Consider the following 17185-nt stretch of genomic DNA (forward strand, 5'->3'; position numbering starts at 1 on the left):
GGACCATATCAGAGAAAGGGATTTGAACGGTAAGTTCTTACAAAAATCCCTTTTTCTCTTTCAATGGTCCTGGTGACACAGCTTCACATTGGGACGTTCAAGAGCCAGTCCTTTGGGAGGGTACGCTCAGGTCTGCAGCTCTCATCACTGCTCGCCCAAATGATGCGTCCTCCAACGTGAACTCATGGAACCTGTAGAATTTGGCAAAAGTGTGAACAGATGACCAAGTGGCGGCCCTGCAAACTTGCTCAGCTGTAGCCCCATGGCGAACTGCCCAAGAGGTAGCAACAGACCTGGTGGTATGTGCATTTATCCTGGCCGGAACCGGCCTACCAACCTTAGTATATGCAAATGCAATAACCGATCTCAACCAGCTGTGCTATTGTCTGTTTAGAAGCAGGCCAACCTATCTTGTGTACATCATACAAGACAAACAAGGAATCCGTCTTACGAAAACCTTTAACTCTGTCCACATAAATGCGCAGTGCGCGAACCACATCCAAATTCCTCAATTTGTCCCTTTTCTTAGAACCCTCTGGGGGTTGAAACACAGGCAGAACAATCTCCTGATTCAAATGAAACGCCAAAACAACTTTTGGCAAAAATTGCGGAACTGTTCTAAGAACAGCCCTATCATCATGCAAAATAAGGAAAGGAGACTTACAAGATAAAGCTCCCAACTCCGAAACCCTCTTTGCAGAGGAAACAGCCAATAAAAAGATAATTTTCCAAGTAAGAAACTTAAGGTCAGCCGACCTTAATGGCTCAAATGGAGGCCTTTGAAGACACTCCAAAACCAAAGACAAATCCCAGGGTGCCACTGGTTGTTTGTATGGTGGTTTCTGGAAACTCCCTGAAGAAAAGTTTGCACCTCTGGTAGCAAAGCCACTCTCTTCTGAAAGAAGATGGACAATGCAGAAATCTGCACTTTAAGAGACTGGGTCCAAAAGAAAATCCATCCTGAAGAAATTCAAGTAACTTTGAAAGTCAGAACTTTGACGTATGAGACTTCTGCCGCTCACACCACCTAATATACGTCTTCCAGACCCTATAGTAGTTGGCCGAAGACACCGACTTCCTAGCCTTAATCATGGTATTCACCACAGCTTCTGAGAAACCTTTATTCTTTAAAATGGCGGTTTCAATAGCCAAGCCGGCAAAGCTAGCCGAGCTAAATCCTGATGGAAGAACTTTCCTTGGCTTAGTAAGTCTGGCCGTAGAGGTAGACGCCACGATTCCACTGACAGTTTCCGAACACTCGAACACCAAGACCTCCTTGGCCATTCTGGTGCTATTAGAATTACTGGAATTCCCTGGGACCTGATTCTCTTCAGAACCCTTGCAATCATCGGAAATGGTGGGAATATGTATGCCAGGTTCCCTTTCCAGGGAACTGTCATTGCGTCCACAGCCGATGCCGAGGGATCCCTCGACCTGGCAAAGAACCTGGGGACCTGATGGTTGAACCTGGACGCCATTAAATCCACCTCCGGTGTCCCCCATCGAGCTGTAATCTGATAGAACACTTGGGGATTCAGCATCCATTCCCCGTCTAGCAGTTCCTTCCTGCTCAAGAAATCGGCCTCGACATTCTTCACCCCAGGGATAAATATAGCCGATAGGGCCGGCACGTTCTGCTCCGCCCAATTGAAAATCCGGGATACCTCCCGCATAGCCAACTTGCTGCGTGTACCTCCCTGATGGTTCAGGTACCCTACAGTCGTGGCATTGTCCGACTGGACCTTTATGGGGAGACCCCTTAGTCTGTCCTCCGCCAGGGATAATGCCTTCCAAACAGCCCTGAGCTCCAGTATGTTTATTGGCAGGGCTGTCTCCTCCACAGTCCATAGACCCTGAAGCCTCAGGTCCAAAACCACTGCTCCCCAGCCCCTGAGACTGGCATCGGTAGTGACTACCAGCCAGTCCCACGACTGAAGAGACCGACCCCATTGAAGGGAATCCACATCTTTCCACCATTGTAGAGAAGACCTGGTCTCTAACGTCAACTTCAGCTTTTCTGTCTTCATGGTCTGTGTGTTTCCCGACCAAGATGTCAGAATGTTCCATTGGAAAGTCCGAGAATGGAACCTGGCAAACGATAGCGTCTCGAAAGTCGCTACCATTTTGCCCAACAACTTTAGGCACATCCAAACCGAGGGATTTGGAGTCTCCAGCATTGACCTCACCAAACGAGACATATCCTTTGCTTTTGTCTCCGGTAGAAATACTCGATGTAAATGAGTATCCAGGATCACTCCCAAAAACTGGATCCTCTGAGATGGGGTTAGGTGAGACTTTTGCAAATTTAAAAGCCAACCGTGACTTTGCAAAAATTGAAAAGCGTCTGCTAGGTGTCTCTGCAATGTCTCTGCTTTGAACAGCAGATCGTCCAAATACGGTATCACAATGATACCCCTCAGTCTGAGGACAGCCGCCATGACTGACATGATCTTGGTGAAAACCCTTGGAGCCGTAGCCAGACCAAAGGGTAACGCTTGGAATTGAAAATGCCTGTCCCCTATGGCAAACCTCAAGAGCGTCTGGTGCTCTGGGTGAATTGGGACATGCAGATATGCATCCTGTATGTCCATGGATGCCAAAAATTCTCCCTGGTCCAGACTGAGAAGCACGGACCGCAGAGACTCCATTTTGAAGTGATCCACCCACAAATGGAGGTTTAAAGATTTTAAGTTCAGGATTGGTCTGAACGTACCGTCTGACTTGGGCACTAAAAAACAGAATGGAGTAAAAGCCTTTCCTCCAATCCTCCCGCGGGACCGGAATCACCACCCCTTTTTCTAAGAGACAGGGCCGCCCCCAACACAGCCGATCGGAGACGCGACTCCTTTGGGAGTGGTGTTGTCAAGAACCTTTTTGGAGGAAGGCCTTTGAAAAGAATTTTGTATCCCTCTGAAACAATGCCCAACACCCAAGGGTCCATGTCCAACTTTGCCCAAGCTTCCCTGAACCAGAAAAGACGACCCCCCCACCTTGAATACAGATGGAGGACTCCCCAGGCAGTCATGCTGAGGACTTATCGTCGCTTTTGGTGTTTGGTTTCTTATGAAAAGAACCGAATCTGGATTTTGGGGCCTTTCCCTTAGATGACTGGAACTTTCCCCTGAATGACTGTCCTCGAAAGGACGCACCCCCTCTAGGGGAGGGCCGAAAGGACGGCCGGAATGCTGAAAACTTGGAGGATTGCTTTGCCGAGGGAGCGGGCAGAAATGTACTTTTGCCTCCCGTGGCCTGCTTATTAATCTCCTCTAGTTCAGACCCAAACAGCAGTTTGCCTTTAAAAGCCAACGCCTCTTAGGCCTTTTTGGATTCAGAATCTGCCTCCCATGCCTTGAGCCACAGGACTCTTCTGGCATTGATGGAAACAGTGGATACTTTAGAAGCCATCTTTAAGGCTTCTTCCTCTGCCTCAAGTACATATTCAGCAGCAGCTTTCATCCTTTCAGCCAGCAACAGCACACCCGGGTCAGCATGCAATATGGTGGACAAATCACTAGCCCAAGCAATCATGGCCTTTGAGACCCAGGCTGACGCTATAAGGGGCCTGAGTGTAAACCCCACCCCCTCATAAATAGCTTTAAGGTTTCCCTCAAGCTTCTTGTCCACGGGGTCCTTGAAGGCAGCGCCCCCTTGGACCGGTAGTACAGTTGCTTTAGAAAGTCTTGCTACCGAAGCATCTACTGCCGGCACTTTTTTCCAGAGATCTGCATGATCCTCTGGCATAGGATAAAGGCTTAAAAACCTCTTTGGCATCTGCAGCCTTTTGTCGGGCGTTTTCCTTTAACCCTTCATCAGCTGGGAAGGTAACAGCCTCTCTGCGCTGTCTCTTAAACACTCCTCTGACAGGAATTTTGTCTCCCTCCGACAAAGTCAAAGCCTGCTTAACTGCAGCAATCAAATCCTCTACCCCTGGGGCTGAGGAATCCACAGAATCATCACCCTGATCCCAGGGCATGTCTGATGTACATTCTCCTTCCTCTCCTGACTCCACAGTCAATACAGGTACCGGGTAAGACCTTTTATAGAGGTCCCCTCAGCATCATTATCATACTTATCCAGCAGTTCATTAAACCTGCTAATCCCCTTTGCAGTATCCTGCATCACCTGCAACAGGCCAGGGTCTGCTTGGGTCAAAGGCAAGGAGCTTGAGGACTGCTGAGAGGATGACATAGGTTTAGGGGAAGCCACCAAAACATCTCTTTGCCTGTCCAACAACTGCACTAAGGCATTCACCGACCTGCCTAGGGCACTGGCCCACGCAGGTTCTGCTTGCTCTACCCTCTGGGGTACACTGCCCATGGGTCTCACTACTGTGCAAGCCGGGCACAATTCCCCCTTGGCCACCTGTTCAGGGGAAATTTGAAGTGCACAACCTCTGCACACGCTCAATGCAAGTGGGGCTCCCTCCCCCAAAGCTACAGACTGTTGCTCTGACATGCTATTGTAATTTCACACAGTGCAAAATGACAGGCGTTTTATACAGAGTTAATGTATAACAGCACATATCTTGTCTGGAGCTCCGGAATTCTCCTTTAGAAGAATGGGGTAGCGATGGCCAGGAAATCCAGTCACTCAGCAAGAAACAGCGTTTCAGCTCCGCAGCAGCGTCTCCCAAAACGGGGCCAAGCAGAGTGAGGGAAGAGACCAATTGTCCCTGCTGCTGCAGGGTCTGTAGCGATTTGGCACCAACTACCCTCAGTCAGCCGCTCCTATTCCTAGTGTCTTCCCTTCGTCTGGGGACCACTTGGAATCTTCCTTTAACAAGCTGCTGTCCTTTTCAATAAGGAGCTCAGCTTGCAAGCTTCGCATAAAATGGCCGCCGCCATCACGGAGCGCCCGTCCCCCATGATCCCCACCTGCGTGAAGCCGGTTCAGGAACGCTCCGGAGCCCAGGAAACTTCTTAAAAGAAGTTGTCAGCGCCGCACAGACAGACCAGACAGTGTCCGCTCTGTGCGCAGGTATACTGACAGGACGCGCTTCTGTCAGTACCTGCTACGCTGGCAGTGTGAGGATTCTATGAGAATCCTCACACTGTATCCTACCTAATAAGTGTAAAATTAATAAAATAAAAAACACCTATCTATCTCTAATCTTCGGCTGCGCAGCAGCCTCTTCAGTATAGCACCCACTCCAGTGGGCACCTAAACGAAACTGAGGATTCTGGGATGCGGTGGGAGGAGCCTACCTCTCAAAAGCTTTGGTATAGGTGCCTGGCTCCTGCGGACCCTCCTACATCCCAATGTGAAGCTGTGTCACCAGGACCATTGAAAGAGAAAGTATGTTGTGTAATTTCTACAGCAGCCTATACACTTAAATCCCTTGAAGGAGGGAAAAGGAAATAACATGCAAGACAGTGTATTGGCGCTAGTATTAACTGTCCATAATGTGAATAATGTAGTTTTCCCAATATCCAGAGTATGAAGCAGAAGTCTTATCCAGTGTTTTTTTTATTAAAAAGTCTTAAATATGAACTGGCACATCCCAACAAGTTCTTCAGCAGTTTTTCACAGTCAAAAAGAGGTATCCAAAGCGTTTCGTCCTTAAAAGGACTTCATCAGGGGTAACAGATTCTGTGATGTTAGCTTTATTGTAAAATGCCATATTTAACCACATTGTAGGGAAATATCAAATAAATGTAATCCCTTTTCTCATATGGGCAGACAAAGCTCATAGGAGTAATGAGAGTAAAAAAATGAAAAAGGCCTTTCAAATTGACCTCAAAGTACGACCTGTTCTCTCTTCAGACTCTAAGAGAACAGGTCCTACTTTATGAGGTCAACTTAAAAGGCCTTTCCATATCCAGTCAGCAATGTGCTTAAGATGTCCCCCACGCTGCAAGAGTGATGGGGAGGGGGAGCTTGTCGTCGGGAAGAGCAGTTAGCACAGCTCCAAGAACTAGCCCAGGGGTGGCAGAAAGTCTAACAGGTCACCATTGCTTCCCCTCAGGCGTCTAACGCCGAACCAAGCCTGTTTAATATCCCTGGTGTTCTAGTGGGATAGTATGGAAGACCATACATCCCATGCACCTACACTGCAGCCTCTGCCAGGGGCTGGAGGGGATCACCGCTAGAGTTGCTGCTGTGTCAGCAGTGGCGCGGGTGACCTCTAATAAGAGTGTCCTGCTGTAGAAAAGCTTAAAAATAAAAGCTGTAAACAGGGGCTTTTGCAGCCCCATAAAAAATGGTGCCTGCTCCTTCAGCAAAGAGAACAAAAATGGTGAGCAGGCTGGGTACATGCGGCATGCTTTGGTGTCCGCTTCGCTGTCTGACCTCTCCATACCCAGTGTTAAGCTTTCCTGTGCCCCCTACTGGATGAAAAAGTGAAAACCCCCATGTCAACCTTATACTTTTGTGAACCTTCAGTGCATGATCCAATGCATGTCAACATTAGTACTATCGACCTAACGAACATATACCGTGCTGCTTTGGGCCTTATGGTGTATGGTTGACCATCAATACTCAGAGAGGTCATGAAGATTGGCTTGGGAGCTTCCCTTATATTTGCAAATATATGTAACCAAGATCTCTGAATTATATTATCATGTAGATTTAAATCTGGTTAGTGTTGCTGGGGTAACCAAGTGTGCTTGAAAGTACCTGTGTGATATAATTTAACTAATTGAGAATCTTCCGGTATATAGGACTATGGAAAGTGGTGCACTTGTCCTAGAATACCTGGCAACGGCCAGGTATAAAAGGGGAGTGCACATCACCCACACATACACACTAGGCAATTTCAGCTCAAAACAAGTGAGCTACTTTGCGCTCAAAACTGATTAATGTCTATGGACCTTATGAGTTCCTGGTACAGAAATTTAGCACCTGAATTTAAACCCCCCATGTCAGTGCTTCATAATAATGTACAAACTTTCTTTTCGGATGACTAATGTGTGAAATAACACTGGTTCAGCACCTGCAAGTATTACGTCTGGCATGTGTTTGTTAGCATGCCCTTGAATGAATTTAACAGACAAATTGTGTCTAGCAGATGTGTGTAAATTTGTGTACATGCATTGCACAAAATAGAGAAAAATGTCTAACTCTACAACAGTAACTATCCCTGTGTTTTCTCTTGATTCTTGTCTCACCCTTGCTCATACTACTCTAACCATCTTAATTATACATTTTTTCCTTCTTAAAGCTGGGTACAGTGACAGCAATGTACCTTGAACACCTGGAAAAATTATGTAGTGCATATAAACTGCATTAACTGCATCATTAAAGATATGGTTAAGTGAAGGCAACTGGACCCCGATTAGTAGATGGTCAATAACAATATTCAATCTCGTTTTTGACTGTCGGAACATTTCAGACAGCCGGAAATACTGGTGGATTAGACAGTTGGTATTCAATTTTTGGACTGTTGAAAATGTTGTGGATTGCCGAAAACCGCAATGGATTAAAAAACAGCTACATTGAATGAAGTGTGTGCCAACATTTCCGACAGAAATAAATCAACACAGATTGAATACACCCCAGTCAAAATTGTAAGGTCTGTTTAGATATTGTTAACGACATAGTGCACACACACTAAATTATATGCACAATATATCATTAACGGTAATTTGGATATTGTTAACCCTTTGAGTGCCAAATGAATTTGTCAAACTTGGTGTGAAAATTGACAGGCAAACATTTGTATTCATCATAATGACCTGTAAAGGTTACCTTATATAGGAAATATAATTTTTTTAACACTTTTATTTGAATTTATATAACAAATGTTAGCATCACTGAAATTTTTAGCCAATATTTTGCATATCTCTTACAGAGGTGTTGGCAATTTTAGCAGATAATTTTGAGCATCTCAGACATGTTGGCACTGAAACAGTTAATGATCGTATAGTGTGTAGGAACCATTAAAGTTGTTTCTATACTGTTTTTATCCAAATATTTATTTGCCAACTACTTCAATGTCAGATCCACAATCATTTAATTTGAAACTAAATTACCATTCACTGTTTGTCAATTAACTTAAAATATTCTAATTTTTTACTGTTTTCATATCCATATACAATACTGCCTCTAAACACCGGGAATCATGGTACATATCGGTAATTCCCAAACCGCACCCTAGAGCATCAACATGTTTTCAAGGCACCCCTAGGCTAAATGTTTCTTATTGAAAAATTAAGAAAAAAATATTAAATTAAGTACATTGTTTATATATCACAGTTATGTGGTGGGGGAAAGGCTTTGCTTCTGTTTGTTCACATAATTGGAACTGGTTTTGCCAGTTACATTGCCCATAAATAATATGAATTCTACTATGTACTCATGGTTCCCAAACTGTAGGGAACTGTGTGGTTCCCTACAGTTTGGGAACCACTAGTATATATGATGCATCACTCAAGCGAGTCCTCTGAGCTCCAGCATCTTACTACATTTCAAATAAAATAGTTTTTCTGCATATTGTAGTATCATTCCTACATTGTGCAATTCTAGAGCCATTTGAATTGGCATGGAAAGAGTTGCACAAATTCCTTGACCAGGATTGGCTGCTCATCATATAGCTAGCTAGTTATTAAATCTTCTATAAATATGTCATTGAGTGAAAATATGTTCAAAACGTCTTGGGATGGCATCTGGTTCTTTTCAAACTCCTCTAGATGTACCCTGGTTCTTCCAATGTACGGTTGTAGTTGATGTGGGCTTGTTGGCCATACCTTCATAGTTTGTGGAAATTCCCAATGTACACACCACCTACCTTTTTATACCACTTTCACACTGCCTAAACGTTTTAAAAAACGGTATTTTGAAACGGTATTTAAAAACGGGTCTCAGCCTTTACATTGCAGTAAATTACCGTTTAAATACCATTCACATCAGTCAACCCGTTTAATCCCCTGAACACGTTTCAAGGCAGAATGCAGGGGCCAGCCTATCACAGGTCTGTAATCTGTTGATTTTACTAATTACCGTTTCAGATCCATTCTCACTGCATAAAAAAACGGCTCTGAAACGTGTAGGACTCTGCTTTTTAAACGTTTTGAAATACTGGTTATCTTTAACCGGTAAATGAACTCTGGTGCTTTCCCACTGCAGCCTTAAACGTTTTAAAATGGAAAAAAAAAACGGCAATATACCGTTTAACAAGTGCAGTGTGAAAGGGGTATCATAGGCTTCATAAGACTCCTTATTGCCAGGGGTGCTCATCCTGCATGTCGCGTGGGAATTGGCAATTACAGAAAACAAACATCGGTGATTTCAGTGTTTGTGTTTGGTGCATTATAACGCAAAAGGCAAACTGGAAATTTAAATAAATGTTTTATTTATACACAATTTCAGAAAATTGTTAAGAAAATCAGGCCAATATTTTTTTTTCACAGGATTTCTATACAGTCTTCACTAGATAAACAGATTTAAAAAAAAAAAAAAACATCTGTGGTGAACTTATTTTTACTACCATTTTCCAAAATGTCAAAAGCAGCAATCTACAAAAATGAAGATAAAACAGCATTGATAGATGATCGGAAACATCTTACAAGGATTAAGGGCAAGTATCAAAATAATTACTAACCAAGAAGGAATTTAAAGTGTTTCTTACAAACATTTGTTTTTAATCTAACATCTTCCTAATTCAAGACAAAAAATAGACCAAATTGAATTCTATTATACAAACTGCCAAGCACCCATATATATATATATATATATATTTATATATGTATATATTTATATTATTTTAACCACTCATTTGGAGAACAGTTGTAAAATGTTGCTTTAAGCAAGTTAAGGCCAGTAAAATAGCACAATATACTCCTTCACCAAAACCATTTTTGGAAAGCAAAACCTGTATAGCCATTGGTCTATAAAGGCTCAGCCCATGTGCTATTTAGTATGTGTTTCAAACACTCCCCACAAATTACTTAAAACTCAGCTAAAGTCTTAGGCAGGGGCGTCAAGTTTTGTTGAGTGAAACATTTCAACAATACAATAGCAACATAGATGGAACATGTCTGCAAAGTAATCGGATTTATTATTTTGATGTAACAGTTATGGTTAATGTAAAAATATTAAAGTGTGTTTTCTTTGAAATTGAAAATATTGGTGCTTGTATGTTAGTTGAGAGCCCACTATAGTTACTACGCTCATACCCCCACTATCCATGTCAGCATGGAGTTGATTTTATATAGTGTGGCGAGCGCAGTGAGCCACCGAGCCCGAAGCGTGGCGAGTCCCGCGAGGGGACGCAGAAAAATAAGCAAATAGTTTAGTGGGCGCCCAACTAACATATAAGTACCAAAATATATATTTAGGACCATAGGTAAAATAAAATACGAAATCCAAATTGTCAGGCGTTTTAAGGTTACATAATTTATACCCATGGTTTTGTGGGTTTAACATTCTGAGTAAAAGGTAGAATCTCTCAATTAGGAATCTAGCACCATGCCCTTCCACAAGGAGATTAAACGTTAAGTTTATACCAGCCCTGAAGTCTAAACCCCATGAATCTAAATTTATAATAAACTTCTTAACCAGACGTGTAAACAAAAAGATTAAAGAAACAGTATTTAAATCCACATCCTACTTTACAGCTATACTATACAGTATAAGGGTCTATAAATGTAGCCTTTACTGTATAAAGGGCTAAGCACTTTACTGAATTAATCACAAAGTGATTTGCTTAGTTGCCCACTATATCTAGTGTCCGAGCACCTTCCCAAGTTGAAGTTTTGTCCCTAGAAATGTTTGTTCTTGTAAGTGTCACTTTTTTGGGTACTTATGTATTATCTGGGCTCCCATGTTAAATGCACCCCATTTTTTCATACCCCTACTATCCAACTACGCATGGAGTTGATTTTATATAGTGTGGCGAGCGCAGCGAGCCACCGTGCCCGAAGCGTGGCGAGCGCAGCGAGCCACGCGAGGGGACGCGGTCTCATAAGAAAAACGGGAGCCCAGATATTACATAAGTACCCTTTTTTGTATTATCCTCTTGAAAATATGAAGTATTAACTTGTTTGAATTTTTTTTTTTTTTTTTAGGTCAACATTATAAATAAATATTAGCTTAAAGAAGTTAAGAAAATGAACAAAAGTGTGACATAATTAAATTCACTAAACTTAACTAAACTGAGATTGTAGTGCCCCCTAGGTCTGCAGAGAATATCACACACTGGTTATAAACTGCTCAGCAGCAAAAATGGACATTGGAAACTATTTTAACATGTTGGCAACTATGGATTTGTTACATACTGTCCTGAAATCCTAGCTTGTTGTGACTTTAGCTCATACACGTTACACCACAAATTTCTAGAGAGAGACTGTCGATGTTTGGCCCCTATTCATGTACTACTGTGAGAAGTTTCAGATGTATAAACATATTTAGATATATGCAAGTCTATACACATATATATGTACCTATACACAAATGTAAAATACACACATTTACAATATATGTACATGTATGCATTAGAGCTTAAATTATATATTTTAGTTAAATCAAGTATTTTAATTTTTTTGGGAAAAATGCAAACTTCCTTAATGTTAACAACTTCTGGTCATAGGTCACCATTTTACATCTACCAACACTTCTGAGCCTACCAATAACTGTTGTGCCTCAATCTGAGGCAAAACAGTTCCTACTGTTACAATCACAAAATTAGCTGCCATTCGTTTTCTGGGGGAAAAGGAAACCCACAAACAAAACCAAAATAGGAAAACAAACTTCCCAAAAAAAACTGGAGGATCGTAATATTCTGTGAGCAGACCGAGCAATCTGTCATTCTACTAGGAATAAATGTACTTTGGTTATACAGGTACAGAAGTCATCAATAAATTAAGCACATATTTAACCAACACAATGGATCTATAGTTCCAGTGTGAACTGTTCAAAGAGCACCACAACTTACAGCACCAGTTTACTGAGGCACAAACTTGTTTTGCTTAGCACCAACTGAATATGCACCAGGGATAACAGAAAACTGCTGTACCCCCTCACATGAATCCAAAATGCATGTGCCACTATGGTTTTCTGCTCATCGGTTGAACTTTGTCCTCCAAAAGAAAAACCCACAATAAAAATTTTCAACAAAGGCATCAGAAAAAAAAAAAAAGAAGAAAAGGTATATTTATATATATATAAATAAAAATCACAATAGTTTTTTCCCCAGATTTTGCTATTGAGTTCTTATTCACAGTGGAATAATGGTGTGTGTGTGTGTGTCCTGGCACAGAGATCAGTAAAAGATGAAGTGATTTTAATGTTTAACCAGTGGTAGCTACAAAAGGAAGGATTGAGGGAGAAAACTACCTCCCTCAAAATGTGATAAGCACCTTTTTATGGAAGGTAGATAAAACAAAAAAAAAAAAAAAAGAAAAGAAAAAAGCAGTTCTTTCTTTGCATAGGTGAGTTCAATTGAGGTAGACGTTTAGATACCTGCAGATGAGAGAAAGAAAAATAATATAAAAATCCATTTACTCTTGCAGTAACATTGCATATTCCAATCCATTGTTGTATGGATTGGATAGAACTGAGGTTTTTTTTGAGGATAGTATACTTCTGGAATTTAAAGCCATATGCCTACAATGTATTTAAGAATATCTATCTACCTATAGATATCTAGAGAGCATTGCGTTTGGGGGTTATTCAGACCAAATCGCTGCTGGGTGATTTTACAAAGGCCTGCAACCAGATAGCTGCCGCTCAGACAGAGTGAATTCCCACCCAATGTGAATGGCTTGCAGAAATCTCACCGATCGGCAGCCAGCTCCAAATCCATACAGAATTCACTCACCATCTAATAATTTTTCTATTGTGCGCAGTCCTAATGCTTCTAAAAATCTGCAATAGAAACCAGCTGATCAAGGACGGAGCCGACGTCACACGCCCTCCCTGAAAAGTAGTCACTGATTTTTGTCACTGTTTGGCTTCAAGCATGCGCGCTACCATCCTTACACACATCCAATCTGATAATTGGTTGAAGTGCGAATTTTCACAGCAGCGATCTGCCCTAAATAAACCCCTTTAACTAAAAGTGCATTACTTTGCCAGTTCCATTGCTGGCGGAATGTCTACACATCATATAATCACTCATGTTGCCTCATGCCCTCAGAGAGAAACATTGCAGAGAATGGAGTTGTCTCACTGGCTGAAAGCACACTTAAGGACTGTTAAAAACATTTTTTTAGAAAGTGCTTATTGTCATCATATTCTTACATAAAACAATATATATCATGAAAACATGAATTTGGTACTCACCGATAATTCCATTTCTCCAATTTCACAGGGGACACATTCATACATTGGGGATAGAGTGGTGATAGAAGTAGTCAGCATTTTTAAATTCTTACAGTTTGGCAGGATCCTCCCCATCTATCCCCTTCCAAGACCTCAGTCTTCAAAACATGTGCCCGAGCCGAGGAGAGGGACCAAGGAATCTCCAGAGTAGGAGGAGCATGAGAAGACAGTAAGGGACCAAGCTAGAAGAAGCATTGTGCCACAACACCTAAGGCTTTCAGGACACACCAGGAAGAGCAGCACTGGGCGGACGTGCCGTGTCTCACTCTACACAGCCATAGATGCCGTGCGTGCAGAAGCCCATGAAGACCTCACTGAACAAGTAGAATGAGCTGAAATAACTGATGGAAGCCTCTTAGAAGAGTCCGGGTAAGCCTGTTTAATGGTCAGGCAAATTTGGCACGCCAGCGTCTGTTTGGAGGCAAGCGATCCTCTCTTGGCTGCATTATAGAGAACAAAGAGGGAATCAGAGTTGCGCAAGGCAGTTGTTCTGTCCACATAGATGTGCAGAGCACGTACCAACATCCAGGGAGCTGGAATCCCCTGCGAAGGCCAAAACCATAATCGGTTGGTTGATGTGGAACGCAGATACCACCTTCGGTAAGAAATCTAAATGGGTCCACAGTTATGCACTATCCTCGTGAAAAACACAGTTCAGAAAACTTTTTGGCTGAAGACAGTACCAGCAAGAAAACATTCCTCCAGGTTAACAAGCTCAAATCTACTGCCTAATTGCACAATTGTATCCAACTGAGGGAAGGATAGGATCAAGGACAAATCCCATGCTTCCATAGGAGCCGGAAATGGTGGCTAAAGTTGTACAGTAAGAGTACCATTCAGAAACTATTGGATTTCAGGAAGTAGGGACCAGATGTCGGGTAAAGAAGACTAACAGGGTTGAAACCTGGACCTTCAGATAACACAACCTAAGCCCTGCTGATAATCCAGTTTGAAGAAAGCATAGAAATTGAGACAGACTAAAAATACAGCCTTAGGTAGTCTGTGCTTCTCACACAAGGAGACAGATTTCCAGACATAGGATTTCCATGGTAATAGCCTTCCTTACCCAAAGCATGGTAAGGATGACTGATGTCAGGAGACCCGGGCTACTCATCAACATGATTCAATAGCCATGATGTCTAACAAAGATGCTGTAAATTGGGGTAAATTAATATACCCTTTTGTCCCTTAGAGGATTACACCAGGGATCTGGGCATCCTTAACAGTGCCTGTAATGTGGCGCCGGATCTCCTTTTCCCCCTCTTATGTTTAGAAGCTTCCTCATCTCATTTGTCCAAGCCATTCTTGGCTTTTAGGGGTTAAATAACACTGATGATGATAATGCCTCTGTAGGTCTCTGGAAATCCACAACAGGAAGTTGCCCTGCATAGCCAATCAGCAGCGGCAACAGAAAGAGGGACATGTCCCAGCACCATTCATACCAGCCAGTAACCCGGGAAGATCCCAGGAGCAACCCTGGTAGATAGCAGGGTTCAAATCCCAGGACTTCATTCCTGGGATTTTGGCCCGTAACCATTTCACACAAGCACTAGACCCAGGTTGTTCCTTGGGCCAACCTGGGAATTTTGGCTGGTGTGAAACGGGTATGAGTTGTTGAAAGATGTTTAGGGTGAAGCAATTCTCCTGGGTTGACATCCTGACTAATTATCCATACCAGGAATGAAGAATGCTGACAGTCCTGCCACATAGCGCTCCGACCATCCTACCACATGGCGCTCTGACCAGAGTAAAATCGGTCAGACCTCCCACATTGCTCTGCGACTCCCTCCTTGACAGTTGAGTAGGTGTCACAGCTGTGGCATTGTGTGACTGAACTCAGATGGCACATCCTCGTAGGAGATGGTCCTCATGCCCCAGAAGCAGTACATAGGCAAAAGCTCCAGGATATGGAGAGCTTGGTCTCTTGTCGCAACCAGTGACCTTGAAACTGGCAATCCCAGACAACAGCACCCCAGCCTCATAGTCTGGCATCCGTTGCCAGTCCCATCTTCAAAACATTAAATCCTCTACTAAGTTTCTGGAGTTTAGATACCAAGGAGTGAGACAGGTCTCCAGTGCCAGCTTCACCAAACAATGCATATGGCAGTGACACCCCTTCGCTGGTCCAAGTGATCTACCTGAAAACCCCAGGAATAGAATTGGTCATATGGCAGAGCTTTGAAGGAAGCTACCATCTTCCCAAGGAGGCAACTGCAAAGGCATACTGACACCATTTGGGGCAGCAAAACCTGCTGAGCAAAGTCCTGTAAGAAGAGAATCCTGTCCAGGAGCAGGAAAACCTTGTCTACCATCTCTGGAATCAATCCCAGGAACAGCAGTTTTTTGGTAAGGCAACAGGTGGGACTTTTAAAAGTTCAATATCCATCCATGCTGATGAAGAAAGTGATAGGCCTAAAAAGGCATCTTGTAGAAGCTTTTCTCGTGAAGGTTCTGTGAGAAAGAGGTATATCGTAATGCCTTGTAGACGTAACTCGGATACCATGCAGACCATGATTAAAGTAACAACTCATGGGGCCAAAGGGCAGTGCTCTGAACTGGTACTGAAGATCCTGGATGCAGTTTCCAAATGGGTACATGGATATATGCATTTTTTTTTATGTCCAATGAGAAAAAAAATGACCACCTGAATGTATAACATTTGGTATTTGTGGTAAACAAGGTATGGGTTCATGGTCTTGAGAGAGAATATAGGCCATATAGCAGAGGCAGTGGTGAACTAACACTCACCAGGTGTCTCCTTTGTCACAGGCAGTTTGTTCCCTCCGTCTGCCTGTCCTCATTGTAAAGTATAAATTAATATATTTAAAAAAAAGTTTTAAAAAACCAGGGGGGTTGGGGGGGGGGGGGGGTGTTAGATATATGAAGCAGTGAAAAGGTAGGAGAAGTTATAAAGTGCCTGGTATTTTCTCAATGGCCAATCAGCTCCTGACTGTTAAGTTACATGCTGGAAAAGGGGACAATCAGGAGCTGACTGGCCAGTGATAACGTACCAGGCACTTTATCACTTCTCCTCACTTTTCACTGCTTCATATATCTACCCCCTTGTTTGAATACTTTTTTTAATATGTAGATATATATATATATATATATGTATATATATATTTTTTTTTGCTGTATGTACCTGATAAAGGGGGTCACACCCCAAAAGCTTGTTCTCTGAATTCAGACTTTATCTTTTGCTACCTCTGCCTCCTGAGTGCTGTTTTTATTTATATATATATATATATATATATATATATATATATATATATATATATATATATATATATATATATATATATAAATATATATAAATTAATATTTTACGACGAGTGATTGAGAGGGGGAGGAGCCTGCCAGTGTAAAAATTTTAAAGTGCCGACTCCAATCTCTACTCTATCCCCAATGTATGAAGGCTGCAGTGTCCCCTGGTGGATAAAGGAAAATTGATTTGTAAGATCTACAATAATAGACTTTCCATAATATGAAAAAACAATTTATGTGAAAGTAGCTGCGCCAAACCTGGCTGCTGCACCTTATACCACCCTGGGTTACCACCCCAGATCCAAACAAGCACAGAAAACACAAATGGTGGACAATAGTGCGCTGTCAGGAAACAACTTTGTGCTCTGTTTCTTCTCCCCTTTTGGTCTGGATTTCAATCCAAGATGGATACCGAGAAACAATGAGGGTAGAAACAAAGATATTTAAACACTCTAGACGGACATTTCTGTCTTCAAGGTTGCACGTGTTAATCCTCTACTGACCTGAATAACAGGCCCTATTTTCCTGTAAAGGTTTCTTTCCTTTCAATTGGCATCAGACATTCCCATAGAGTACAAGCTCACCTTGGCACTGGGCCCTATTTTCATATAAAGGTATCTTTCTCTCCTGGGACCTCTGGATAGCCACAATGGAATTCCACACC

General features: G+C 42.5%; 1 protein-coding gene across 3 annotated transcripts in view; it reads right to left on the bottom strand.

Moving 5' to 3' along the window:
- Nucleotides 1–9266: 9266 nt before the first annotated feature.
- Nucleotides 9267–17185, bottom strand: part of DOT1L (DOT1 like histone lysine methyltransferase) — a 159281-nt gene continuing 151362 nt past the window's right edge. For all 3 annotated transcript variants that reach the window (XM_083179415.1, XM_083179416.1, XM_083179414.1), the window contains one exon: nt 9267–12396. In XM_083179415.1, the coding sequence (XP_083035541.1) occupies nt 12372–12396 (25 nt within the window). In that variant the 3' untranslated portion in view covers nt 9267–12371. The remainder of the gene's footprint in view (nt 12397–17185) is intronic.

The sequence above is a fragment of the Crinia signifera genome, chromosome 1 (assembly GCF_055691185.1).
Source record: "Crinia signifera chromosome 1, ASM5569118v1, whole genome shotgun sequence".
NCBI classification, from domain to species: domain Eukaryota; kingdom Metazoa; phylum Chordata; class Amphibia; order Anura; family Myobatrachidae; genus Crinia; species Crinia signifera.